Genomic DNA, 26,439 nt, shown 5'->3' on the forward strand with positions numbered 1-26,439 from the left:
GGTCTAAGAAGAAGGAAGAGGAAGGGGTGGCTTAGGGAGCCTCTCCCAGAGACACAGCCCAGGAGTGGTCTATACTTGACAGCTAAAGGGGATCCAGCCCCTGGGCCCAACTCCCAGTAGCAGGCAGACTGGGAGGAACTGGGAGGAGCTCAACAAGGAGGGAAGTTTCCTCTCCACCTGCCCTTTAGGGGTGCAGCCAGAGCTGAGCCACAGGGAGGCCTGGTCCTCAGGCAGAGACCGCCTCAGCCCCACCATGGGTCCAGGCAGGAGCCAACGTTTCCATCCGCGGCAGCTTTGGCGCCAGCTGGCCTGTGTGGTCATCGGCAGTAGGCACAGCCCCTTGTGGGTGGGACCCTTGGCGCGAGGAGGAGCATCTTTGCCAGCAGCCATACCTTTACAAAGGAGGAGAGAACACAGCAAACAGAGGTGGGTATAGGAAGGAAATGCTGACAGTAAACACAAGCAAAACCCCCAAATATATCTAGAGATAAAAAGCCAAAATTAAATTTAAAGTGAAAGCCAGTGTTTGTGCAGTGGAGCCATCTGGAGAGAATGACTCATCACACAGAGGACAGACGTGCTCATCTTCGGTCTCTGCCCTCACCAGTGGGCTTCGCCGCCCGTCAGCCTGCAGCGTTGACGCTGTGGGCGCGTTTTCATCAGTGTGATCCTTGGTCCACGTCCGTGGGCCTCCCCGTAGGAAATGTTTCCTCCCCTCGACGATGAGGGCATTTGCAAGAGGCGGTGGTTCGCCCGTTCCCCACACGTCCCCGCAGGCTGCCTAGGAGAAGTAGAAGTGGCAGAGCACTGTGAGCGATACCAAGAGGAACCCGCAGACGTTGGGCACTTTTCTCCAGTGGGATATCTCTGGCATGTCTCAGAGCTTTGTTCCTTCCAGCATGTCACGCTTCTCTGTCCCTTCAGAAGTGGCACTGTGCTGTGTCCCTTCCGTATCACCACACTCCATCTTCTGCATGACTGCCTCTTCCGGGGCGAGTCTGGGGCCTGGCAGTGGCTCCAGTCCGCAGAACACATCCCAGGCCTTCCAGAGGCAGCTCCTGACCTCCTCAAATATGTCTGGAACAGAGGGAACAGGCACAGGTCAGGAGGCTAAGAGGCCACACACAGGAGGGGGGTCTTTCTAGGGCTCGCCTCTCAGTGGTGAGGCCGGCAGGAAGCCCAACAGACTGGCTCTAATGTGGAGAACAGTCCTCAGCCGCTGCTGCAGAACACCTCCCGCCGCCCTCAGAGACACGGAGGGGGGACTTGGGGTGTGGCCTGGGCCATGCTTGCTTGCACTGGCAGAGCCTTCAGCCGGCCCAGAACCCCGGCCGGCACGGGGCAGGCCCTCCCCGCTGGGCACTGGAGGGCCCACCCCTCCCGTCTCTGGCACACGCCCAGCACAGCTCTGTAGGTCTAGGGCAAGTGGCTGCTCCTCTGAGGATGGAAAAAGCCCCAATTGCTCTGCTCTCCTCAGCAACCTTGGGGCGTGTCTTCTCCAGGTAGGTACCAGTCTCACAACCTGGCCCAAAGTAAGGCCCTCTGGGCCCCTGAAAGGGGAATCACTGGTGTTTTCTCCAGGAACGGGGGAAGTCTAGGAATTATGGGCAAGTTTCTATTCACAGCTCTGGACCAAATCAGTGAAATGTCTCACTCCGGGGCTTAAATATCCCTCCGGTGTCTGGTAGTGCAGTCCACGCTGGCCGCTCCCAGGCCTGCTCAGGCGCGGGTCAGCACCACGGCCAGCTCCGCACACACGTGAGCCCAGCCAGTCTGGGAACGGATCCCTCTTTGATGATAAGACAAGCACACCTCAGTCCGAGAAGTGTGCGCTGTGACCTGTTCCATGTCTCATCCCCTTGGGCAGCCACCACGCCAGCTGTGTGTCCTGAGGCTGGGGCAGCACCAGGGATGGCGGAACCCGTCAGCCAGTGACGGAGGGACCTGTGTTACAGGGGGGGTGCTGCCGCCAGAGAACCCCAGAGACGCAGATACCTGCTGCGGTGCTGAAAGGTCCTGAGCGGCACATGCTGGTCCTGTCTCTCGGTCTCTCAGATGTCTGGGTCAGCACACCATCATGCAGCTGCCAGGCCCAAAAAGGTTGCTGTATATCAGTGGCGACTGATCATGTAAACACAGCCCAAGAGCTGTATGACGGGAGATGGGACAGTGGCCAAGAGCACACGCTTTGGAGTCAGACTGCCTGTGTTCAAATCCCAGCTCCACCACTGCCTGGTTATCTTTGGAGTCCAGGGCCGACTACTTAAATGTTTGGTGCCTCAGTCCCCCCATCTCTGAAATGGGGATGATAATTGTACCTGTCACACATAGGCATACTTCCCACAGTGCTTGGCACATCCCAAATGGGCAAAAAGTGTGAGCCACTGTCATCATGGCATCCACCCACGATTGTGGACGAGGGAGAAGAGGAGCTGGGAGGTGCCCCCAGAACAAGCCCCTGGCACACGTGGCCCCCAACGGGCAGTTCCTCTGTCCCTGAGGGAGAGCAATCCTGGGAGCCCTGTACCCTCCAGGGGCGCGGGGCAGCCTGGCTCAGGAGAGGCCACTCCCCTGCCCTACAGGTGTCGGGAGAGGGTCCCAGGCCCCTCTAGGCTCTGAACGTTCCTGGCAGGAGTGGAGAGGGGGCCCCAGAACACTGCCTCTCCCCAGGCAGGCCTTCCCTCCCTCCCTCCTCCAAACTCACAGTCCCCCCAGACTCTCTGCCCCAGACTCAGCGCTAATCTCGTTAGGCCTTTATCCCTGTTTGCGTCAGGGCCTCAGGAGGTGCAGGTCACCCTCCCTGGGGCCCCCGCACTCCGCCTCTGACCCCATCTGCTGAGAGCTTTCCTCTGGGCCTTCTGGGGCCCCCAGGCCCGAGCCTCTCCCGGAACTCTCTCTTCTTGCCCCAGTGAAATCGGCTGTCCTTGGCGGTGTCCCCCGGCGCCCTCTTGGGTGGGGCTGCTCCCTCCTCCTTGCAGAGGCTCCCGCCCACTTCCCAGAATCCCTCTGGGTTTGAATCCCTGTGTGAGACTCTGTGACCTGCTGTCCCTCCCCTGTCCCCAGTGCCTCCTCCCCTCCTGCTGAGGCACAATGTGATCTGTGTGGCTCGGTGGATCCCTCCCACCCCAGCTTAAACGCTCCTAGATCACCAGACACTTGTGTTTCTCTGCCCCTCACGGGCCCTTCCCTCCTCCCCCGGCACCTGCTGATGCCTCCCATCTGGATCTCTCTGGCCCGGACGGCCACACGGATGGCCGAGAGGCATCTCACCCTCGACAAACACCCACAAGGCATCTTTGGGAAAATGAAAGACAGAGCCTCTGCCTGGAAGTACTTCTGGGAGTGGAGACAGCGGGGGTGGGGGCAAGGAGCAGCACAGGCCTCTCTGCTGGCTTTGGGTCTCCCTTCTCACCTGGCCGTGCCTGCGGTGCGGGGCTCTTCCCTTGTGTGTCTTTGTCCAGATCGACCCTTTCCTCTTGGCTGTTCCACAAACTCCAACAGAGGCGGCGTAGCTGGGGGGAGAGCAGGCACATGTCACCACCCAGGGCCATGTCACGCAGGCCTTATGGTGCCACAGCTCACAGCTGGGCACCAGGGTCTCGAGGGACTGAAAAGGGTCGTTAGACTCCAACAAGGGACAGAAGGAACATGGGGTGGGGAAAGCAAGGCGCCTGGGAACCCTGGATTTCAGTGCTGGCTCTGGTCCTGTGTGGTTGTGCGGCTGCCCAAAGGTGACCTCAGTGTCTTGGGCTGGATGGTAGGGTAGGAGGCAACACGCTCAGGGCTTCTTCCAGTAACTGAGGGTCTAGGAAGCTGTGCCCTTCAGGGTGGGAGAAGCTGCTCATCACTCCGGTCTGCTGCTTCTGGTGGATGGGCCCGCAGGGTAGACCTGGGAACTCTGCTTTCCTTCCAGGAGCCCCTCCTGGCTGTCAGAGATGAGCACTCACACAGCCCAGAGGAGGCCTGACCTGGTTCACCTGGGGTACCCGGCTGACCTGGTGCCTAGCCAGGCTTAGTCGCTCAAGCTCAGCAAGGCATTTGCAGATGCAGAAGGGGAGCATCCCTTCCCTTCTAGTCTGTTATTTTGTTCTCTTCCTGAAAACACATATGGAGACTTTGGGAAGTAAAACCCAGACAATTGCTGTTGCTTTTTTTGCTTTTTTTGAGGGTTGGGGTCAGCAGAAGCACAAGTAAGCGAACATTTCCACCAAGTCTCTCCCGGAGCAGGTTTTAATCTATTATACCAGCTTCGGTATATTTGAATCTCAGCACCACCACCTCTCCCACTCCCCCAAACATAGCAGGGATGTGACTGAGCAGCCCCTCCAAGCCCCGCCTCTCGGACTAAGACATCAGTAATGAACCTGCTGCCGTGTCAGTGACAGAGACTGGGTTTAGCCTTGAGTTGCTTCCTGGTGATGCTGTACGTCTGCATTTGCCTTCCCAATTACACGATGAGCCCTGTGGACCAGGCCGCTGGGCAGGAAGAACATGGGATTGAGTGTGGTCCCGCTTCCCCTGGTAGCGCCCAGTGTGCAGCACAGACACTGACCCGAAAGCACGGTTCCCCCTTTGCCTCCCTCCCCTCCTCTCCAGAGCACCTGTGCTGCTGGGCAGGAAAAGCACTCAAGCACGTGGCTGCCTGAGAAGCGGGCAAGACCAAAAAGTTGAGAATACAAGAGCAGCAGAAAAGAAGTCAGACAAGTCCACCATGAAGACCCTGAGAGACAGGAGCTTGGGTCCAGCACCCACGGCTTCTCCACGTGCCGGGAGCAGGGCAGGGACGTGTGGTGGGCGAGCTGTCCTGGGCACTCCTGGCTGTCCTCCCCACTTGCTCCATCCCAATCCCACGGGGCTGTGTGCGAGAGAGGAATGGGTCAAAAGGAACTACTGAGCAGAAAGGTGGCCACAGGGGAGGCGGCCTTCCAAGTTCTCAGCTCTCACCCAGACCCCAGGGCACACGGGTCTCACAGACCCGCCTCCCTTCTGAGCTCCTCCTGCCCTCTCCTCTGACACCTAGGACCCTCCCTGCTGCTCTTCGGCTCAGCCAAGCCCCTGTCCTGCTAAGCCTCCTGGCCATGCCCACGTGGGTGACGCGATGGAGTCTGGTCAGGCCCAGTCCTGCTGCTGGCTAGTTTTGGTGTCATGGACAAGTGACTTGACTTTTCTGAGCCCAGGCTTTTTATATTCCAACTGGGGTGACTGATACCTGCCTCCTGGGAGGGGGGAAGTGGCCGGGAAAGGAGAATGAGGTGTGCCCAGCCACCAGCCACAGCACTGCTAGCATTACTGTCCCCCCTCCTGCTGGCTTAATCCGTTCTGGGTGGGTGGCAGCTGGGACTGCCCTGATTACATTAATTCACGCTGAGGTTAGCAACCTTAGCACTTCAAGGAAATTTTGTATTTTAAAAACCAAACTTCTCATTCTCAGTGAATACATAATTAGAGGCCTGTTGGAAAGCTTTTTAGTTTAGTTTTTAAGGCAAGGAGGTTATTTGCCTATTTCTGACCCAACCGTCACCCCCCAACCCCCAGCCCCCGCCCCCTCTCTCCCCCCACCCCGCTTTCAAAAAGAATGCAGGAATTCAGCCACTTTTCTCCAAAGCTGGCAGAGCCAACTTGTGGTTCACAGGGACACTGGGACTGCGGTGGACCCCTGAGCATCCTCATGGCAGCACTCACATGTTTATCTGGAATCGGGTCTGTGAACAAGGAGATCCCCAGGACGGTGAAAAGACTGATGGTGAAGAGGATGACGGCAAAGTAGAGGTAGTGCACGCCGCAGATGATCCGAGAGCACCTGCTGTTTGTCGAGCAGCTCCAGGCCCCGTAGGCAAACTTGGACACCATGCGGCAGAAGCCAATCAGAAGTCCACCAGTCAGCCTCCAGAAGGCACCCTGCCAAAGAAGGAGCCCCGAGAGTTGCCTGGGAGGAAGACGGGGAATGAGACAAGCCATCCTCAGCCTCGCCTCCTGACCAGTCTAAACTGGTCAGCTAAACTCAGCATAACAAGGGCTTCACATGCCTTGCAGAAGCAGAGTCTTAGCACTGCGAGGAGATGACACCTTCTTGGGCTGAACACAGACCGAAGACACATGGACACTCTCTTAGGTCAATCAGAAAACTTAGGAAATACTGGAGACAGTTTTAAGTTAGACGGTGAAGACACATCTCAAACGTAATGTGTCCAAAGAGACCTCAGTCTTGCCTGTTGCTGTAGGGGCACCTCCATCGCCCTGGCAGCTCAGGCAGAAACCGCAGGAGACATCCCTGGCCCCTTTCCTTCCATTCTGCCCTACCACCAATCCATCAGCAAATCGTCCCATCGTCTCCACAGCGACCACCTCAATCCCCATCTACCACCTTCTCTCACACAGGTGGAATCCAGACCTGGTCTCCTGCTCACCCGCTGTCCAAGAAGCCAGAGTGATCTCTTCAAAGCATGGATTAGGGAGTGCCCTGACTCTGCTGAAGACCACCGTGGCTTCTCATGGCTGCCCTCAGAAGCAAGTCTCATCTGCTCGAGCTGACCTCACCTGGCTCTGCCCTCTCCCCTGGTCAGTCTACTCTAGCCACTAAGCATGACCTCTTCCTGCATGTCAGGGCTGCCCACTGTGCTCTCGGCCAGGCCTTTGTACTTGCCCTTCTTTCTGCTTGGTTCTCTATCTAGATCTTGGTGTTTCTAGCTCATCCTCCAGGATTCAGGTTCGAGGTCACTTTCTTAGGAGAAATTTTCTCCCACTACCTTGGCTAATGTCCTTGTGCTCCCCCTGCCCCCAGCACCTACCCTGCTAACCTCCATGATCCTTTTTGACTTTTAAACAGCACTACACCACTCTCAGAAATCTTATCTGCTCATTGGGTATCATCCGTCTCCTCCAACTGGACAGTCCACTCTTTAAGAGTGAGGACTTCATCTTGGCCCTAGAGCTGCATCTGGAGCCTGTCTCAGGTGTGGCTGAATGTTGGAGGAGGTAGAGGATACAGTATGTGGGAAGCATCTTGGAGAAAGAGCTGAAACCAAAGGCCAGGTGTGGTCCACAGGACCCATTTATTGAAGGAGGCGTGCAGAAAAGGGAAGATCTAGAAACAGATGGGCAGCAGAAGCCAGATGAGGGTGGGAGAGAAGGCCTGGAGAAGTTCTCTAGGTCAAGGAAGGTAGCCACAATACGCTGTAACCTTGGACCAGGGGTAGCTGGAGAGCCACTGACAAGATCCCCAGTTTCCCTTGGTGATAGGCCCCAGTACTGCAAGGGTGGTGACCATCGCCGGTAGGAGGCAGGTTCTCCTGACTGCCTGCTCCTCTGCCCCTGCCCTTCCCAAGAGCGCACAGAGAAGAGCATCTCCAGAGCCCAGCAGCCCCCCACCCCATTCTCGGTGCCCAATTGAGTCCTGGTGAGCTGGGCAGAGCAAGAAGCACTAGCAGATTTGTCTGGAGGATTGAACACCTGACATGGGCCTGCAGGAAGCACCAGCCAGATGGAGGTGGACAAAGATACTCATGGCAAAGCAAAGAGTCCACAGGAATGAAGAGGGGCCAGAAAAGGCATGAGACAGGCAATCAGCACTGCAAGTGGTTAACAGTAGCTGGGGCCTAGGGACTGTGTATGGAGAGGGCCAGGGCTGAGAGGCAGGCAGGAGCCAGGTCACAGAGGCACCATGCTCGGGAACTCATGCAAGGCCCAGCTGCTCAGTGCTGTTAGGAGAAACAGGTCAAGAAGTGACTCAAATAATGAATGAAAATATTCTGGCAAACTGTGCTTTCAGTCTTACTGATGAAATGATCAAACCATTAATTGGGATCTTTATTTAGTTTTAAGTGTGGCTGGAGGAGATGGTCTTCATGCAGGGAAGGCGGTAGGAGCTCATGACTGAACATCCCCCTGTGAGTTTGAAACCTCTGAGCAGGAAACATCCATGCACAGAGGCAACAGAAGAATATCTTCCTGTGGCTAGATGAGCATGCAGGAGGATCCCACACACTTTGCACCATTTATGGCACAGTCGAAAGTGGATTACATTGCAAAGGGAAGAAAACAAATCAGAGCTTGCCTTTCCCCTGCAAGCATGAGGGAGCTCGGACCAAAGCTGCCCAGGAGTAAATCATCTCTCAGAAAGCAAATGATGCAACGGTGTCAACTCCTGAAGCACAAGAGACCCTCTCAGGGCAACTTTTGCAAAGATAGGTATGATGTGAAGGCAAGCCCTCACACTGTGCCATGCTGTGGCCATGCCAACTCCCACCTACCTGCTCAGTGATTCTCTTGCAAAATATGGCAAGCAGGAAGATGGCAGCAATGGGCGGCATCAGGTAACTTAAAACTGCTTGCATGTATTCAAATAGTTGTTCCCTGTGTGCCATTTGTATAGCAGGGACCCATGCAATGGAGACAGCAAGTAAGATTATAACAAAAAACCTGTAAGTTAAACCAAAAGTCAACGGCAGTTTTATGAGTTTTTTACCTGCCAATAAAATATCTACAAACTGTAAACTATTAGCTAGTTTTAATTATTCCTTAGGTTAAATTCAAGTGCCCATTCATAAGTGTGGCAGAGGAGATAGCCATACCCCTAAACATTAATAGGACCATAGGGCTGCAGGCAAAAACCCTTCAACTTCTGGACAAATAAAACTGAGGGTCCATTTGCCTGTTACTGGATCATGGGTAGATTTTCATCACATTTGGAGACTGTGTTGGGATGGTCGTGCTTAAAATATATAATACCTGGGGCTTCCCTGGTGGTGCAGTGGTTATGAATCCACCTGCCAATGCGGGGGACACGGGTTCGTGCCCCGGTCTGGGAAGATCCCACATGCCACAGAGTGGCTAGGCCCGTGAGCCACAACTACTGAGCCTGCGCGTCTGGAGCCTATGCTCCACAACGGGAGAGGCCGTGACAGTGAGAGGCCCGCACATCACGATAAAAAAAAAAAAAGAAAAAAAATAATACCTGGAAAATATTAATTTCTTCAGGGGTAACACATTTCTAAAGATTTCAGATGGATTAGTATGGCACCTGATTTTAAAGATTTGTGTAAACTCCCTTTAAACCCTTGGTTGTGCATGTGGGGAAGAACTGCCAGATAGTCCACCAACAAGCAACTGCTGGAAGGCAGACAAAGCTGAGCAGAGATTTCATTGCCTGCTTATAGCAGGGGAGACAGAAATTGGAGTTTGAATCTCATCAAGTTAGAGGGGCCAGGTAACCACCTCAGGCTTTTCACTGAAAACCCCTGAATGTCCATGCCTTAGAAGCAGAGACTATCTCCCAGGACTAAGAACTTGCTATAAGACTAGAGCAAAACTGAAACAGAGTCACCCTAACAAAGTATAAAAACCAGGCCTCCACAACTTTAAGGGGATCAACTAGTAATTTACCTGCATGCTTGAACAAAAACCAATATTCTTCAGAGGAACATGATCCAGAATTTCTATAATGTGTTATCTACAATGTTCAATATATAATAAAATTTTCTAGACATGTGGAGAAGTAAGAAAATGTAACCCATAGTCAAGAAGAAAGCAATCAATGGAAACTGACACCAAGATGGCTCAGGTATTAACATTAGCAGACAAGGACTTCAAAGCAACTACTGTAGTTATGTTAAAGGACTTAAAGGAAATTATAGTTATAAGTGAACAGATGCAAAATCATGACAGAAAACTGGATACTAGAAAAAATTTAAAAAGGAACCAAACAGAAATTCCAGAACTGAAATTCTGGTTCAAAATATGAAACAAAAAATTCACAGGTTGGCTTTAACAGTAGATTGGAAATGGCAGGAGAAAGGGGCAATAAACCTAAAGGGAGATTGATAGAACTCTAAACTGAAGAACACAGAGAAAAATTTTTTTAAATAAAGAGAGCCTCAATGATCTGTGGAACAATATCAAAAGAGCAAATATGTGTGTAAGCAGAGTCACAAAAAAGGAGATGAGGGATGCAGAAGACAAATATGCAGAGAAATATGGTCAACAATTTCCCGTATTTGGTGAAAACCATTCATTTACAGGTTCAGAAGTGCAGAAAAGCCCAATCAGCACACCATAACAAAACTGCTGAAAACCAAAAATGAAGAGAAAATCTTGAAAGCCCAGGAAAAAAGACACATTACATACAGAGAGCAGTACTATGAATTATAGATGACTTCTCATCAGAAACAAGAGGACAGAAGAGAAAGGAAGAGCATACTTTAAAGTGGTAAAAGAAAAATACTGTCAACTCAGAATTCTACATCCAGCAAAAGTATCCTTCAAAAATAAAGATGAGGGCTTCCCTGGTGGCGCAGTGGTTAAGAATCTGCCTGCCAACGCAGGTGACATGGGTTTGAGCCCTGGTCTGGGAAGATCTCACATGCCACAGAGCAACTAAACCCATGTGCCACAACTACTGAGCCTGTGCTCTAGAGCTTGCGAGCCACAATTACTGAGCTCACATGCCACAACTACTGAAGCCTGCGCACCTAGAGCCCATGCTCCACAACAAGAGAAGCCACCGCAGTGAGAAGCCTGTGTACCTCGCCGCAACTAGAGAAAGCCTGCGTGCAGCAACGAAGACCCAACACATCCCAAAATAAATAAATAAAATAAATAAAAATTCTTAAAATAAATAAAGATGAAAGAAAAACATTTTCCAATAAACAGAAACTGAGAGAGTCTGTTACTAACAGACCTGCATTACAAGACATACTGAAATTCTTCAGGGTGAAGGGAAATAACACAGATGGAAACTTGCACCTTAAAGAAGGAATGATAAGTCCAAAAGAGTAAAATATAAGATGCTACATATATTTTTTTTTCTTATTTTATTTTCTTTAAAAGGCAGTTGACTGCTTAAGGCAAAAAATTATATCACTATCACTGTATTCTGGGGTTAATAATGGACGTAGATGTAAAATATATGACAACTATAACATGAATGATGAAAGGGGAAAATGACATATAGTGTTGCAAGGTACTTACATTTTACATAAAATGATACAATATTAATTTTAAGTACACTAAGGTAGGTTAATAATGCCTATTATAATGCCTAGAACAACAAAAAGAAATTAAAATATAAAAACTATTTCCAGCCATATTAATGATTATACTAAATGCAAGTGAACTCAAATTATAAAGACAGAGGTTGTCAGATTAGATTAAAAGAATCAAGATACAACTATATGTGCTCTACAAGGGACTCATTTTAAATATATTTACAGGTTGAAAGTAAAAGATGTTATCAACCCTAAGCATAAGAAAGCTGGTGTGATCTATAACAGTAATGAAGTAAATCTCAAGACGAGAAGTATTATCAGAGATAAAAAGGGACATTTCATAATGATGAAAAAGTTAATTCCTCAGGAAACCATAACAAGCATAAGGGCACCTAATCCCAGAACTTGAATATATAAGAGGTAAAAAAAAAACCTGAAAGAACTATAAGACAGAAACAGACAACTACATAATCATAAATGAAGCTTTTAATACCTACTCTGTGTGTATAATATACACAGTATATATAATATATATAAGAGGAACTAGACAAAAATTAAGAATACAAAAGTATCAATAAATTTCAAAAGATTAAAATCTCATAGAGTATGTTTTTGGATCACAGTGGCAGTAAATTAGAAATCAATAACAATAAAATAGTTAGGAAAGTACTAAATACTTGAAAATCCAACAGCACCCTTCTAAATAATCTATGAACACAGAAATAAATCACAAGGAAATTAGGAAATATTTTGAACTGATTAAAAATGAAGACACAACATATCAAAATTTGTGGGATGCAGCTAAAGCAGAGCTTAAAGGGAAATTTATAGTTTTAAGTGGTAATTGTAAACAATAAGACAGGTTTTAAACCAGTGATATGAATTTCCAATTTAAGAAGCTAAAAAAAAAAAAAAGAAAAGAAAAGAATAGTAAATCCAAAGTAAATAGAAAAAAGGAAACGAATAGAATTCAATGGGGGAAAAAAACCAGAGGAATCAACAAGCCCCAAAGTTAGTTCTTTGGAAAAATTATTAAAATTGATAAACGCCTAGGCAAGTTCACTCAAGAGAAAAAGAACCCCCTCCACGCCCACATACTACCATTACTAGAGATCCTACAGATACTGAAAGGATAAGGTAAAATTTGGGGAGGTGCTTGGAGCCATGGCAGTGAGGATGCTCCTGAATATTCTGCTCACCGTTACACCAGGAATTGGTGCTCACTGGTACACCACACTAGGTGGAATACTTTAATTGGGTGATTTAGCTCGAGGAGTCTGATCAGTTATCATGGAGCCTGGCAATATGGCTTCTCCTAAGAGCATGCCAAAAGATGCACAGATGATGGCACAAATCCTGACAGATGTGGGGATTACAGAATATGAGCCAAAAGTTATAAATCAGACGTTGGTATTTGCATTCTGATACGTAAACACAATTCTACATGATGCAAAAATTTATTAATGACATGCTAAGAAAGCTACTGTTGATGCACATGATATGTGATTGGCAATCTGGTGTCATGCTGACCACTTTTAAAAAATAAAAGCTTTACTGTTTCACCTTTTGCATCAGATACACAGTCCATCTGAAATGGATTTTTGTGTAAAGGGAGTTAGTCAATATTCTTTTCATCAGGAATAGCCAAATTACCCAGTACCATTCCTTCTCCCCTTACCACTTTCCCACTGCACTGTACTGTAATCTTTGTCATGAATTAGACGACTGTATACCTGTGCGCCGTTTTTGATATTCTGTTCCATTAATTTGTCTACCCCTGCAATAAAACCACACTGTCTAATTAGTATCACTTCACAATAGATATTGGTATCTGTTAGCATAAATCCTCCAGCTTTGTTCATCTTCAAGAATAGCCTTGGATATTCTCTGCTCTTCGTATTTCTATATACTTTTAGAACTTGTTTGTCAATTTTTACATGCATACAAAAAAGTTACTGCATTTTGATTGGGATTACTCTGAGTATGTAGAATAATATGGTGAGAACAAACATATCATTATTGAATCTTCTAATTCACAGATATGGTATATTCCTGCTATACTTAGGTCTCATTAATTTCTCTCGACGACGCTTTGTAATTTTCAGCAATTTTCTCATATCTTTTGTGAGATTTATTCCTAGGTATCTGATATGGTTTAATGACACTACAAATGCTAATATGTATAATGTGTAACGTGTAAAATATGATTAATTCTTGTATTTGATCTTTTATCAGTCTTGTTAAATTCACTTTAAAATTTTAAGTTTGGGGCTTCCCTGGTGGCGCAGTGCTTGAGAGTCCGCCTGCCGATGCAGGGGACACGGGTTCGTGCCCCGGTCGGAGAAGATCCCACATGCCGTGGAGCGGCTGGTCCTGTGAGCCATGGCCGCTGAGCCTGCGCGTCCGAAGCCTGTACTCCGCAATGGGAGAGGCCACAACAGTGAGAGGCCCGCGTAAAATTTTAAGTTTGTCTATGAAGTCTTTCATGACAATTTCATTTCTTCCCTTTCTATCCTTATGATATTTGTTTCCTTTTTCACCTTTTTGCAGAGTAGCACCTCCAGTACAATGCTGAAGAAAAGTGGCTATAGTGGATGCATGTGTCTAGTTCCCAATCTCAGGGGAAAAGATTTTCAAATATAAACATTAAGTATGATAAACGCTACAGGTTTTAAAGAACATGTATGTTTAAAAGTCTGAATAAAGAAGATCTTTTAAATTCTCTAATTTGCTAAGATTAAAAAATAGGTCTTAAAATTTTGAATGATTTTTATCTATTAATATGACTATATAATTTTCTCCTGTTTTCAGTTAATGTGGTCAAGTACGTTGATTGATTTTTGAATAAAAAACTATGCTTGCATTCCTGGAATAAACTCCAGATGGTCATGGTGTATTATTCTATGTTGCTGGACCTGATTTGCTAATATTTTGTTAAAATTTTCTGCATCTATGTTCATATTTGCATGGTACGTATTTTCTCATGTTTTCTTTAAGCCTTCCTCAATCTTAAAGAAGATGTCTCTCTTCAATAAAGTTTCAGGATACAAAACTAACATACAAAAATCAGTAGTGTTTCTTTACACTAACAATGAATTATCTGAAAAAAATAAAGAAAGCAATCCCATTTATGATAGCATCAAAAACAATAAAATACTTAGGATAAATTTAACCAAGGAGATAAAAGGTCTCTACATTGAAAACTATAAGACATTGATAAAATAAATTGAAGAAAACACAAATAAATAGAAAGATATCTTGTGTTTATGGATCAGATGAATTAATATTGTTAAAATGTCCATACTACCCAAAGCCATCTATAGATTCAATGCAACCCTTATCAAATTTCCAAAGGAATCTTTTACAGAATTCAAAAAAAATAATCCTAAAATTCATCTGGAACCACAAAAGATCCTGAATAGCCAAAGCAACCCTCAGAAAGAAGAACAAATCTGGAAGCATCACACATACTGATTTTGAACTATATTACAAAGCTATAGTAATCAAAACAGTATGGTACTGGCATAAAAACAGACACATAAACCAATGGAACAGAATCTAGAGCCCAGAAATAAAGCCGTACATATATGGTCAACTAATATTTGACAAGGGAGCCAAGAAAACTCAATGAAGACAAGACAGTCTTTTCAATAAATAGTGCTGGGAAAATAGAACGTTCATATGCAAAAGGATGAAACCAGACCCCTATCTTAACGCCACTCAAAATGAATTAAAGATTTAAATATAAGACCTGAAACCATAAAACTCCTAGAATAAAATATAGGGGATAAACTCCTTGACATTGGTCTTGGTAATGATTTACTTTTGGATATGACACCAAAATCCCAAGCAACAGAAGCAAAAATAAGCAAGTGAGGGTTTCCCTGGTGGCTCAATGGTTAAGAATCCGCCTGCCAATGCAGGAGACGTGGGTTTGAGCCCTGGTCTGGGAAGATCCCACATGCCGCGGAGCAACTAAACCCGTACACCACAACTACTGAGCCTGCACTCTAGAGCCCATGAGCCCCAACTACTGAAGCCCGTGTGCCACAACTACTGAAGCCCGCACGCCTAGAGCCTGTGCTCTGCAACAAGAGAAGCCACCACAGTGAGAAGCCTGCACACCGCAACAAAGAGTAGCCCCCACTCTCAGCAACTAGAGAAAACCTGCATGCAAGTGAAGACAAAATGCAGCCAAAAAAAAAAGTTAAATAAAATTAATAAATAAATAAATTTATAAAAAAATAAACAAGTGAGACTACATCAAACTGGAAAGCTTCTACACAGTCAAAGAAACAATCAACAAAATGAAAAGGCAACCTATAGAATGGGAGAAAATATTTGCAAACCACACATCTGATAAAGGGCTGATAGTTCCTTAGTTGTCTAAGGAACTCAGACAACTTTAATAACAACAACAACAACAACAACAACAACATAATAATAATAATAGAATTTTAAAAATGGACAAAGGACCTGATAGACATTTTTCCAAAGAAGATATTCAAATGGCCAATAGGTACATGAAAAGGTGCTCAACATCACTGATCAGGGAAATGCAAATCAAAATCACAATGAGATACCATTTCATACCTGTTAGAATGGCTATTATCAAAAAGACAAAAGATAACAAGTGCTGGTGAGGATGTGGAGAAAAGGGAACCCTTGTGCACTGTTAGTGGGAGTGTAAACTGGTGTGGCCACTGTGGAAAACAGTATGAAGGTTCCTCAAGAAACTGAACACAGAACTACCACATGATCCAGCAATTCCACTTCTGGGTACATATCCAGAGGAAACAAGGATCACTATCTTGAAGAGACCTCTACACCCTTTACACTATTTATAATAGCCAAGACATAGAAACAACCGAAGTGTTCATTAACAGATGAATGGATAAAGAAGATGTGGTACATATACACAATGGAATATCATTTGGCCACAAAAAAGAAAGAAATCCTCCCTTTTGTGACAACGTTTAGGGCATTATACTAAGTGAAATAAGTCTGACAGAGAAAGACAAGTATTGTATGGTCTCACTTATATGTAGAATCTAAAAAAAACCCTGAATTCATAGAAACAGAGAGCAGACTGGGGATGGGTGTGGGGGGAATGGGTGAAGGTGGGCAAAAGGTACAAACTTCCAGTCATAAGATAAATAGGTTCTGGGGACATAAGGTACAGCATGGTGACTGTAGTTAACAACACAGGATTGTGTATTTGTATATTGTATATTTGAAAGTTGCTTAGAGAGTAAATCTTTTTTTTTTAAGAGAGTAAATCTTAAAAGTTCTTTTCACAAGAAAGTAAAACTAATTATGTGAGGTGATAGATGTCAACTAAACTTGTGGTGATCATTTCACAATATATACATATATTGAATCATTATTGTACACCTGAAACTTATACAGTGTTATATGTCAATGTTATCCCAACAAAACTGGAAAAGAAAGGTGTCTCTTCTACGTAGATTACAGTTGGTTAAAAAAAAAAAGCTCTGATAATCTTCACCTTTTAACTCAGCTACTTAGTCTACCTATCTCTGTTTCATGAAATTATTGATATATTTAGGAGCTATGCTATTGTTTTCCAGTTAACCTACCTTTCACGTTCTTTTTATTCTTTTGACTTATTAGTTATCCCATATTTTACATTTATTAACTTGTTAAACGTTCTTGAACTGTTCTTATATTGTTTAGTCTAGAGACTACATGCATCCTTGACATATCACAGTCTGGTACAAGTTTTGACTTTTACCACATCCCGAATAGCAAGAGAACGTGAGAATACTTAAGCTCCATTTAGCCCCTTCTCATTCTCTCTGGGATTTTACTGGCATGTTTTGCCTCCATATGTTGTTAATCCCATAGACATTTTTTCTTATTTATGTCAACACTCACTCACTTCTATTTCCCACATACTTACCCTTTCTGGTGCTCTTCATCCTTCTCTGAAGGTCAATTCTTCCATCTGGATAATTTTCCTGCAGCCTAAAGAACATGCTTTAGTATTTCTTATCGTGAAATTCTTTTGTAATAAATTCTCTCAACCTGCATTTATCTGAAAACCTGTTTGTTTCACCTTCACTCTGGAGGCTATTTCGATGGGTATTGAATTCCAGGTAGGCAGTTTTTCTAGCACTTGAAGATGTCACTCCACTGCCTCCTGGCTTTTACAGTTTCTGTTGAAACTTCTACTATCAGTCTCTCTGCTGCTCTTTTGAAGGTGATGTGATTTACTTTCTTCTGGCTGCTCTAAAGATCTTCTCTATCTCCAGTCTCCAGCAGTTTCACTATCATGTGGCCTGGGTATGGTCTCTTTTGTATTTATCCTGCCTGCGATTTGTGGAATTTCTTGAATCTCTGGATAGTTGTCCAGATATTTGGAACATTCCTGGCCATTATCTTCTCCAAATTGCTTTTACAGTTACATATATATATATATATATATATATATATATACACACACACACACATAATTTCCAATAATACATATATATTATTCTTCTGTGTTCCACGTGTATCTTCCTTTTCTCCTGTGTGCTTTAGTTTGGATATTGTAGACTAATCCATTTCCAAGCCACTAACAGTGTCTTCTGCTACAGCCAATCAGCTGCTAACAAATCCATTGAGTTCTTAATTTCAGATATTTATTTTTCAATTCTAGACCTTCTTATTTTTATAAATTCTAATTCTCTGGAAAAATTCTCAATTCTTTTCATCTATTTTATAAACCTTTCCCTCTATTTTCTTGTACCTATTAATCAAGGTTATTTCAAAGTCCTTGTCTGCTAACTTCACCTGTGGGTCTACTTTTTTTAACATCTTTATTGGAGTATAATTGCTTTACAATGTTGTGTTAGTTTCTGCTGTATAACAAAGTGAATCAGCTATATGTATACATATGTCCCCATATCCCCTCCCTCTTGCAAGCACCTCCCTCCTACCCTCCCTATCCCACCCCTCTAGGTGGTCACAAAGCACCAGGCTGATCTCCCTGTGCTATGCGGCTGCTTCCCACTAGCTATCTATTTACGTTTGGTAGTGTATATGTCAGTGCTACTCTCTCACTTCGTCCCAGCTCACCCTTCCCTCACCCCGTGTCCTCAAGTTCATTCTCTACGTCTGCGTCTTTATTCCTGTCCTGCCGCTAGGTTAATCAGAACCATATTTTTTTAAAGATTCCATATATATGTGTTAGCATATGGTATTTGTTTTTTTCTTTCTGTCTGACTTACTTCATTCACTCTGTATGACAGACTCTAGGTCCATCCACCTCACTACAAATAACTCAGTTTGTTTCTTTTTATGGCTGAATAATATTCCATTGTATATATATGTGCCACATCTTCATCCATTCATCTGTTCATGGACACTTAGGTTGCTTCCATACCCTGGCTATTTAAATAGTGCTGCACTGAACATTGTGGTACACATCCCTTTTTGAATTATAGTTTTCTCAGGGTATATGCCCAGCAGTGGGATTGCTGGGTCATATGGTAGTTCTATTTTTAGTTTTTTAAGGAACCTCCATATTGTTTTCCATAGTGGCTGTATCAATTTACATTCCCACCAACAGTGCAAGAGGGTTCCCTTTTCTCCACACCCTCTCCATCATTTATTGGTTGTAGATTTTTTGATGATGGCCATTCTGACCGGTGTGAGGTGATACCTCATTGTGGTTTTGATTTGCATTTCTCTAATGATTGGTGATGTTGAGCATCCTTCCATGTGTTTGTTGGCAATCTGTATATCTTCTTTGGAGAAATATCTATTTAGGTCTACTTATATATACATTTTATTTTACACGTATATTAGTATAAATATAGCGGTAAGGGGGGACATTCTTGCCTTGTTCCTTTCTAGTTCCATTAGGTATGACTTGGCTTTTAGGGTGATACAGATATGTTTTGTCATGTTGAAAGGTACCCATTTTACCAAATACCTTTTCATCGTCTGAATAGATATATATGATTTTTCTCTTTGATCTATTAATATCGTGAGTAATGTTACTACATTTCCTAATATTGAACCATCCTTGTATTTCTGGAAAACAATCACAGTTGGTAATGAGATGTCATTCTTTTAACATTTTTTTAGTATATTGTTGGATTTGTGTCTAATATTTTATTTACAAGTTTTGCATTGGTATTTAAAAGTGAGATGAGTCTTTAGTTTTAATTTTTTCCTGTGCTGTATTTGTTCAGTTTTGGCATCAATATCTTGAGCTTTATGAAATGAATTTAAGTCTTTCTCCTTTTCCCCTATGTTCTATAAAAATTTAAATAAAACAGGTACCTGTTTCTTAAAGTTTCTCAGAAAAGTGCTTTTTAAACAATGGAATGCTAATCAAAATGTAACAGCAAACTCAATTTGCAGGGGTTAGACAGATAAGACAGTGAGCAGTATGTACCTTGCCACGGGATGAAGGAGGCATCTGAGGCGTAACGTAGGCCAAGTTCAAAGTGTGTGGGCTGGAAGTGGTCCACAGACAGCCAGTGTGAAACCCTACAGAATGAGGATAAGGCCCACGTGTTTACACATTCACACCTCCTGCCTTATGCCTAGCTTGTGAGGCCTCCTGGTTAATGGCATGGCCCTGAGATGGATGAGATCCTCTTTCCATGTGACTCAGGTAGACCAACTACCTTCTCTGAGCCATTCCCCCCATTTGTACAGTGAGAATAAGAACTAAAACTTACCTTTAAAGGTTGTCATGAGGACTGAAAGAGAAAACGAGATAATGTAGATACACTTCCTCACAAGGACTAGTTTGGGGGGTACATTAATATGTACCCATTATCATTGTGATTATTACTTAATTTTTTCCCAAATGGAAACAATTTTCTTTGTGATTATAAAAGCAATACAGGACTTCCCTGGTGGCGCAGTGGTTAAGAATCTGCCTGCCAGTGAAGGGGACATGGGTTCAGTCCCTGGTCCAGGAAGATCCCACATGCCGTGGAGCAACTAAGCCCACGTGCCACAACTACTGAGCCTGTGCTCTAGAACCCGTGAGCCACAACTACTGAGCCCGCGCGACTAGAGTCTGTGCTCCACAACAAGAGAAGCCACCACAATGAGAAGCCTGTGCACCGCAATGAAGAGTAGCCCCTGCTCGCCACAACTAGAGAAAGCCCATGTGCAGCAACAAAGACCCAACACAGCCAAAAATAAATAAATTTATAAAAAAAATAAATAAAATAAAAGCAATACATCTTCACTGCAAAACTACAACAAACAAAACACCACCATGCTGTATATAAACAAAATAACTCTATATGCAGCATTAGAGCCTACATTTTTCACATAATGACATTTGTGGGCATCGATTCATTGATGGCAGTAACTCATGTGATTAGAGGAATCCTTCACCCGCCTGTTAGCATGAGTTCATTTTCAGTGGCCATCAGCTGTATCTGGGTGTAGATGTCCATTGTGAACACGGCACTGGCACCGCTGAAAAGAGAAGTCAGGGAGGACGTGAGAGAGGCCCAGAGTGCGGACACCATCAAGCCTCGAACACCTGGAAGAAAAGGAACACTTCCTGGGCCTCCAGCTCTTTGGCCATGCCAGGACGCCTTAGGCCTCCTGAGGAACATTCCCACATAGTAAATTTTGTTCGGAGTGGGAGTCCATCTAAGATAGATCAAGTGCATTATAGCTGCCCTTGCTCTGTGACGAGCCTTGCTAGCTGGCCGCTGTGTCTTCATATAATATGCGAGTGCTTACTCTGGGCTGGAGCACCTCTTCAGGCATCAGCCTGATGATCTCCCTACAGCCCTGTGAGAAGGACACCAGTGCTGACCCCTTTTACAGATGATGTGGCTCCTTGTGCCTCAGTGTCCCCATCTGTAAGGTGGGTATTAAAGTACCTACTGCACAGACTGTTGTTAAGATTAAGATACAGTAAGAAGATGGGTTAACACAATGTCCAACACAGAGCAAGCTCTCAACAAGTGTTACCTATAAACGTAACAGTCTAGGCTTCTGACCTGCAAGGCCACTGGATGGCAGCGGCTTTGCTGAGAGATTCCCATGCATAGTTGGGAGAGCCTGAGGGTAACAGGGCTTGCACAGGAGGCCCCACTGTATTCAGTAGGTACTCAGGCCAGGCCAAGACTAGAGTTCTTGGATTGGCCTGGCTTCAAGTGCCCATGGCCCTGGGCTGCAGCCCCGGGTGCTGAGCGACCCCCTTCCTGAACTGTGGGATGGTTGGTGCTTCCCTCAGCTGGGATCTATCTACATTGTATTTTATGGGAATGTCTCAACATTGCTGGCCTATTTATCCTCAGAGCTAATACGGAATTTAAAAAGACTGTACTGTTTGTTTGCCCGTTTCCCTGGGATGTGGCAAAGTGGGTGAGACGAAAGCCATGCCCCTGCCTGTCCCACTGGACTGAATTCCTTGAGAGCAGGATGCGGTCTTGCTCCCCTCTTTGTCCCCACAGACTAGAACAACGCCGAGCTCCCATCTGCGGCAGTGAGGAGCAGAGGCGTGGGTTCTGCAGGGAGGGGACCATGCAAAGGGCCAGCAGAGGCTGGGCCTGAGCGCGTGCCCGAGAGAGAAAGAGAAAGAAAGAGACAGAGAGAGAAAAAGAGAGAGAGAGAGAAAGGAAGAGGAGGCCACAAGGCTCCCGGGATGCCAAGGGCCCCTCCCACAGCCTACGCTTCCACCGGGGCCCTCACTCCTGACCGTCCACTCACAGCCCTGGAGGCAGCTCCACTTCTTACCACTGGGCAGCAGCTCCACCACCAACACGGGGTAGGCGAGAGGGCTGCAGCCAGTTCTGGCGCCACAGTACTTTTCACACTCTGAAGGCACAACACACGCCACTTAATCTGCAAAGAGAGACAAGGGTCACACCAGCATGTGGCCCCTGAGCACTAAAATCTGAGCTCAGGGAACGGGAAGCAAATTAGGAACGGTGTGTGGATGGCAGATTCTTCGTCTCCAATTCGTGACCCCACACGTGCGTCAGGAGCTGGGGGTCAGGCCCCAGGAGTCAGCGGGTCGGTGCTTCTGCCAGTTCACTGCTTGACCCACAGCAAGCCCTGTGACCTCGACAAGCCTTTCAATGATCCCAGCCAGGTGTCAGGAAAGCAAATGATGATTCATCCATACACTGATGGGTGGGCCACTCATGACCTTACTCCCTTAGCCCCGTAGGGGTGTTATTTCAGAGTATTTGGGGAGAAATTTGGACAAAGGGAAGTAAAGGAGGGAATGTGATAGGCCTTCAAGAGCTTAAATAACAGATTAAAATTTACCATCTGAGAAAAAAACCAAACAACGAATCAACGTAGACTAGGAAGAGGCAGGAAGGGCCTGGGTTTACATGGAGAGGGTTTCACTGGGGACGTCAGGAAAACTAAGGGGGTCAGCTTTTCCTCTGCCTGCTCTCCCTCCCCCTGCCCTGAGAGCAGGCCCTCAGTCTCCTTTGGCATGGTTTGGGAGGAGCCCAGGGGCCACCTGGCCATTCTGGAAACACCTTCCCCTTGGCCACAATGACTGGTCCGTCACCCAAGTGAGCTCACGGGACTCCCCTGGGATTTCTGCTGGGAGGGCGAAAAGGAAACACTCTTTCTGGGGGTCGTTGGGCTGGAGGGTGGAAGGCTGGTGCTGCTGGTGGTCATCTGCCATCAGACAGACTGAGAGGACACCAGCTCGGAGGAAAGAGGAGCTAAAAGTGCACGTCATTTTCACTCAAGAGCCTCAACTAATACAGTGGCCCCCAAGGAAAACCTGACTGGCAGAATCACACCGTGTGGGTGTCTGGCCCCCGGTTCTGGCCATGGGAGAGACCCAGAATCTAGGACCAGGAACGTTTGGGTTACTGGAAAAGTATGTTCTCCCAGGAATGTGGGCAGGTGCGGAGCTTTTGTGCCAAACCGCTCTCTATGAGTGTGTGTAAACAGTCTGTGAGTCTGGCCATTTCTGAGGATGGGGGGCAAGTGGTCCTGGGCCCCTCCCCACCCTGACGGCTCTCCCAAGGGCAGCCCACCAACTCTATTCACCTGGTGGTCAGAAGCTGGGGGCGTGTGGCTTCCTGAGGCCCGCTCTTCTCGCTCCTCCCTCAGCCACTTCTAGAGGCCAAGAGACATGTGATTTCGCCCAGTGGGTGGGGTGGGCTGTGAGGTGAAGTGGGGCTGGGGAGGCAGGGCCGCCAAGCACAGGCGACTCTGGGGTCCTAGCGAGCACAGAGGCCTATTTCTAACCTACGAGGAGGCACCACCTAAGAGACCCCAGAAAGGGCTACCTGACAGCCAAAGACCAAACCTGGGATGTTGGAACGGAGCGCTCCTCTCTGTTGAAACTGGAAAGGGATCAGGATTAAAAAAGAGGCAGACTGAGGATGGATTAGGGTTAGAGACGTCTACTGCACATGTGGCTTCGCAATAAAAAGTGCTTCACTCTCTGCTTGGCCTTGTCAAGCACTGAGGCAGAAGACTGTGGAAGCCGCCTGCTTTGTCCATGTGGCTGCACCATCTGAGTATGTGCTCCACAAAGGTTTAATGAATAAACAAATCTGGCACCGAGAGGCAGTACACCTAAAGGCAGTAAAACGAGGCTGCAACGGGGATGAGGGACATCCACGAAATTATGACAGCTCAATTAAGTGCAGCAGGGACGTTCTCACAGCACTTAACAGAAAGAACGTGGGCCTCAGGGCTAGACCCACTTTGGGGGTTCCATCGACGTGCCACACCTGGGGCTGTGAGAGCAGTGACGGCATTGGTCACATCCGAGCACAATGCCTGGCACCCAGGAGTGCCCGCAGGACGGTGCCTGCAGTGCAGGGGGAACAGCTGACCTCCCCATGGACCACGCCTCAATGCCACGCAGAGACCGGCCACTGCAGGGAGCATCGGCTGGCTCATCTCTGCCTGAACTCGTCTCTCTGCAATTCCTCTCTTGCCACCTACATCCACGGTCCCTGCCAGACTTCTGCTCAGCCACATCCCTAATCTAAATCCATGAGCTCCCAAGAAAGCAATCCGGGGCACCTCAACCCCAGCAGTCTCCCCAGCAGGAGACCTGATAACCCCATGCTCCCTAGATGTAGATGCCTGAGAGAGGAGAAGAAGATCAGTGTGAACACAGCAGAGCAAGAATTACCTGTGTACAGGACGCGGCTGATCATCCCTGGCATCACTATGCTGATGGGCAGCAGCTTCAGGTACCCACACAAGACACAGCCGCCTTTCACATGAGACACGTTCTTCCCTGCCAGGCAGCCCTGGACAAAAATCTGCCGAGGAAACACAGGTGGGGGGGGCGGGGGGGCTTTCTCAGAGGGTATCAAGCCCGGGCTGCCTCGGCACAGATAGGACAACTGTGACCTGCAGTAGCAGTAGGGTGTGCCCTCGGAGGGGGTGCCCACTGCTCACCCCAATCACCCAGGTGTCTCCGGGCATGCAGGGCCAGAGGAGGCACGTGTGACCGATGCACACGTTTTGCTCAGTGCACAGCTACCAGAGGGGAGGAGGGTGGCCTGACCTTGGCCTCATTGCTAGCACTGCACGCCAATCAGCAGCACAGTGCTTACAAGCTGTCCCCTGGCAAGGATGAGACTCCCTTCTAGAGGCCACAGACCGTCTCTGCCCTTGTGACAACAATCCAAGCACAGGTTGGTCCCCGGTAACAAATGAGTGTTTAGAACTGGGACCAGCTTCACTTGTCCAAGTGGAAATGAACCAGTGTAGACCTTAACATGCAAAGTCTCCTGGGAGGTGCTTCACGCCCCCTTTCACGGTGCTCCTGCTGTAAGAGGCGGTGTGCACTCAGCCCGAGCAGAATGGTGTAGCGGGCAGATGGAGAAGCACTTAAGAAAGAACATAAAGACATGGTCCAGTGCATCAAGACAATGCAGTACTCTGTATGCATTAAAATTACGTTCTCAAAGAATATTTAAATAATGTGAAAAATGCTCATAGTGTGACAGTAACAAAAAGGCACGGGATACAATAGCACACACACCTTGACTCTATACCTAGAAAAAGTCCACAGGAATAAACCAACATGACAACAGAGGTTAATCCTGGGATAGTAGGATTGACAGGTAGGATTTTCATGTTCTTCTTTAATGCTTTCTTTCTTTCCCACATGCATTATTTATTAATAGGAGGAAGAACCCCAAGGTTGTCCTGCCTCATGTAAGCAGGCACTGCTTCTCAGTGGGCCTGTGGGCATCCTGCTGACAGCCTCTAGGTGCCTGGGGGTCTCTGCTGAGCAGGTGGGCAGCCAGGCTGCACTTCCTGGTCTTTGCTTAGCTCTGCACACAGAAGAGATGGTCTCTAAGGGAGGGGATGAAGGAACAGGGCCAGAGCAGAAGCCAACTCTTTTTTTTTTTTTTTTTTTTTGCAGTACGCGGGCCTCTCACTGTTATGGACTCTCCCGTTGTGGAGCACAGGCTCCGGATGCGCAGGCTCAGCGGCCATGGCTCATGGGCCCAGCCGCTCCGCGGCATGTGGGATCTTCCCGGACCGGGGCACAAACCCGTGTCCCCTGCATCGACAGGCGGGCTCTCAACCACTGTGCCACCAGGGAAGCCCCAGAAGCCAACTCTTATTCTGAGGACAGGATAGTCGTAGGGGCATGAAATCATTCCACGCAGAAAGCCCTAAGCACTTTCATAGGTTGTCATACATCACAAAGCGGGGCAAGGGACGAATTCTTGTTTAAAGATGGTAGTGGGCCAAAGGAAAACAATTTTCCTTTGGTCAGTTTGTCTCTTTTTCAATTAAAATTCTTTCTTAAATCATTTTCTTTACTAGTTAGGAAGTTAGAGATTCTACTTCTATGCTTTTAATAATTACCCTTAAAATTTTAACATGGATACAACTTCAGGTCTAAAGTAAATCAGTATCTGTGCCCTTCTGAACAATTTAAGGTCCACAAACAGATTTAACTCTAACTATGGTCCGATATTTTAGCTCTGTCCTGTGTTACTTCCTGTGTGCAGAATTATGGTGATTTTCAGCCAATGCTTCAGATCTGCGCACGTGCCGGCCGGCTTCTCTAACTGTCCCTCCTGCTCACCAGGACCTCCTTTTTCTTTATGCATGTCATTCAGTCTCTAGGGAAGGTTATGCCTTTATTTTGCCCTTGCTACTGAGTAATACTTAGCTGGGCACGTAATTGAAAGTGGACATTTTCCTCAGTACCTTGAAAAGTTTCCTCCTCTCCCTTGGGTTCCACTGCTGCTGCTGAGCAGACTGTTGGGGGTGTACCTGTCTTCTTCTACAAGGGATCTTTTCTCTCAGGTGGCTTTCAGTCTCCTCTTCGTCTTTCATGTTCTGAAACTTCATCAGGAGGTGACTTTGTGTAGATTTGCTTGGGATTCACTGTGATTCCTGAATCTGATGAGTCCTGTTCTTTCAACAGCTGTAAAAATTCTCAGCCACTTTCTCTTCAAATATTGCTTCTCCCCTTTTCTCCTGGAACTCCAATAGGATG

The 26,439-nt window shown here is 46.6% G+C and overlaps 1 protein-coding gene across 1 annotated transcript in view; it reads right to left on the bottom strand.

Annotated features, from left to right (window-relative positions):
- Window positions 1–500: 500 nt before the first annotated feature.
- LOC115841960 (sodium/glucose cotransporter 1-like) overlaps window positions 501–26,439 on the bottom strand; it is a 62,476-nt gene continuing 36,537 nt past the window's right edge. Inside the window, 7 exon segments of the mRNA XM_030836409.2 lie at window positions 501–1,077; window positions 3,413–3,512; window positions 5,683–5,898; window positions 8,250–8,418; window positions 20,355–20,505; window positions 21,714–21,821; window positions 24,100–24,232. Coding sequence (XP_030692269.2) covers window positions 878–1,077; window positions 3,413–3,512; window positions 5,683–5,898; window positions 8,250–8,418; window positions 20,355–20,505; window positions 21,714–21,821; window positions 24,100–24,232 — 1,077 coding nt within the window. The 3' untranslated portion in view covers window positions 501–877.

The sequence above is a fragment of the Globicephala melas genome, chromosome 13, assembly GCF_963455315.2.
Source record: "Globicephala melas chromosome 13, mGloMel1.2, whole genome shotgun sequence".
In the NCBI taxonomy this organism is placed as follows: domain Eukaryota; kingdom Metazoa; phylum Chordata; class Mammalia; order Artiodactyla; family Delphinidae; genus Globicephala; species Globicephala melas.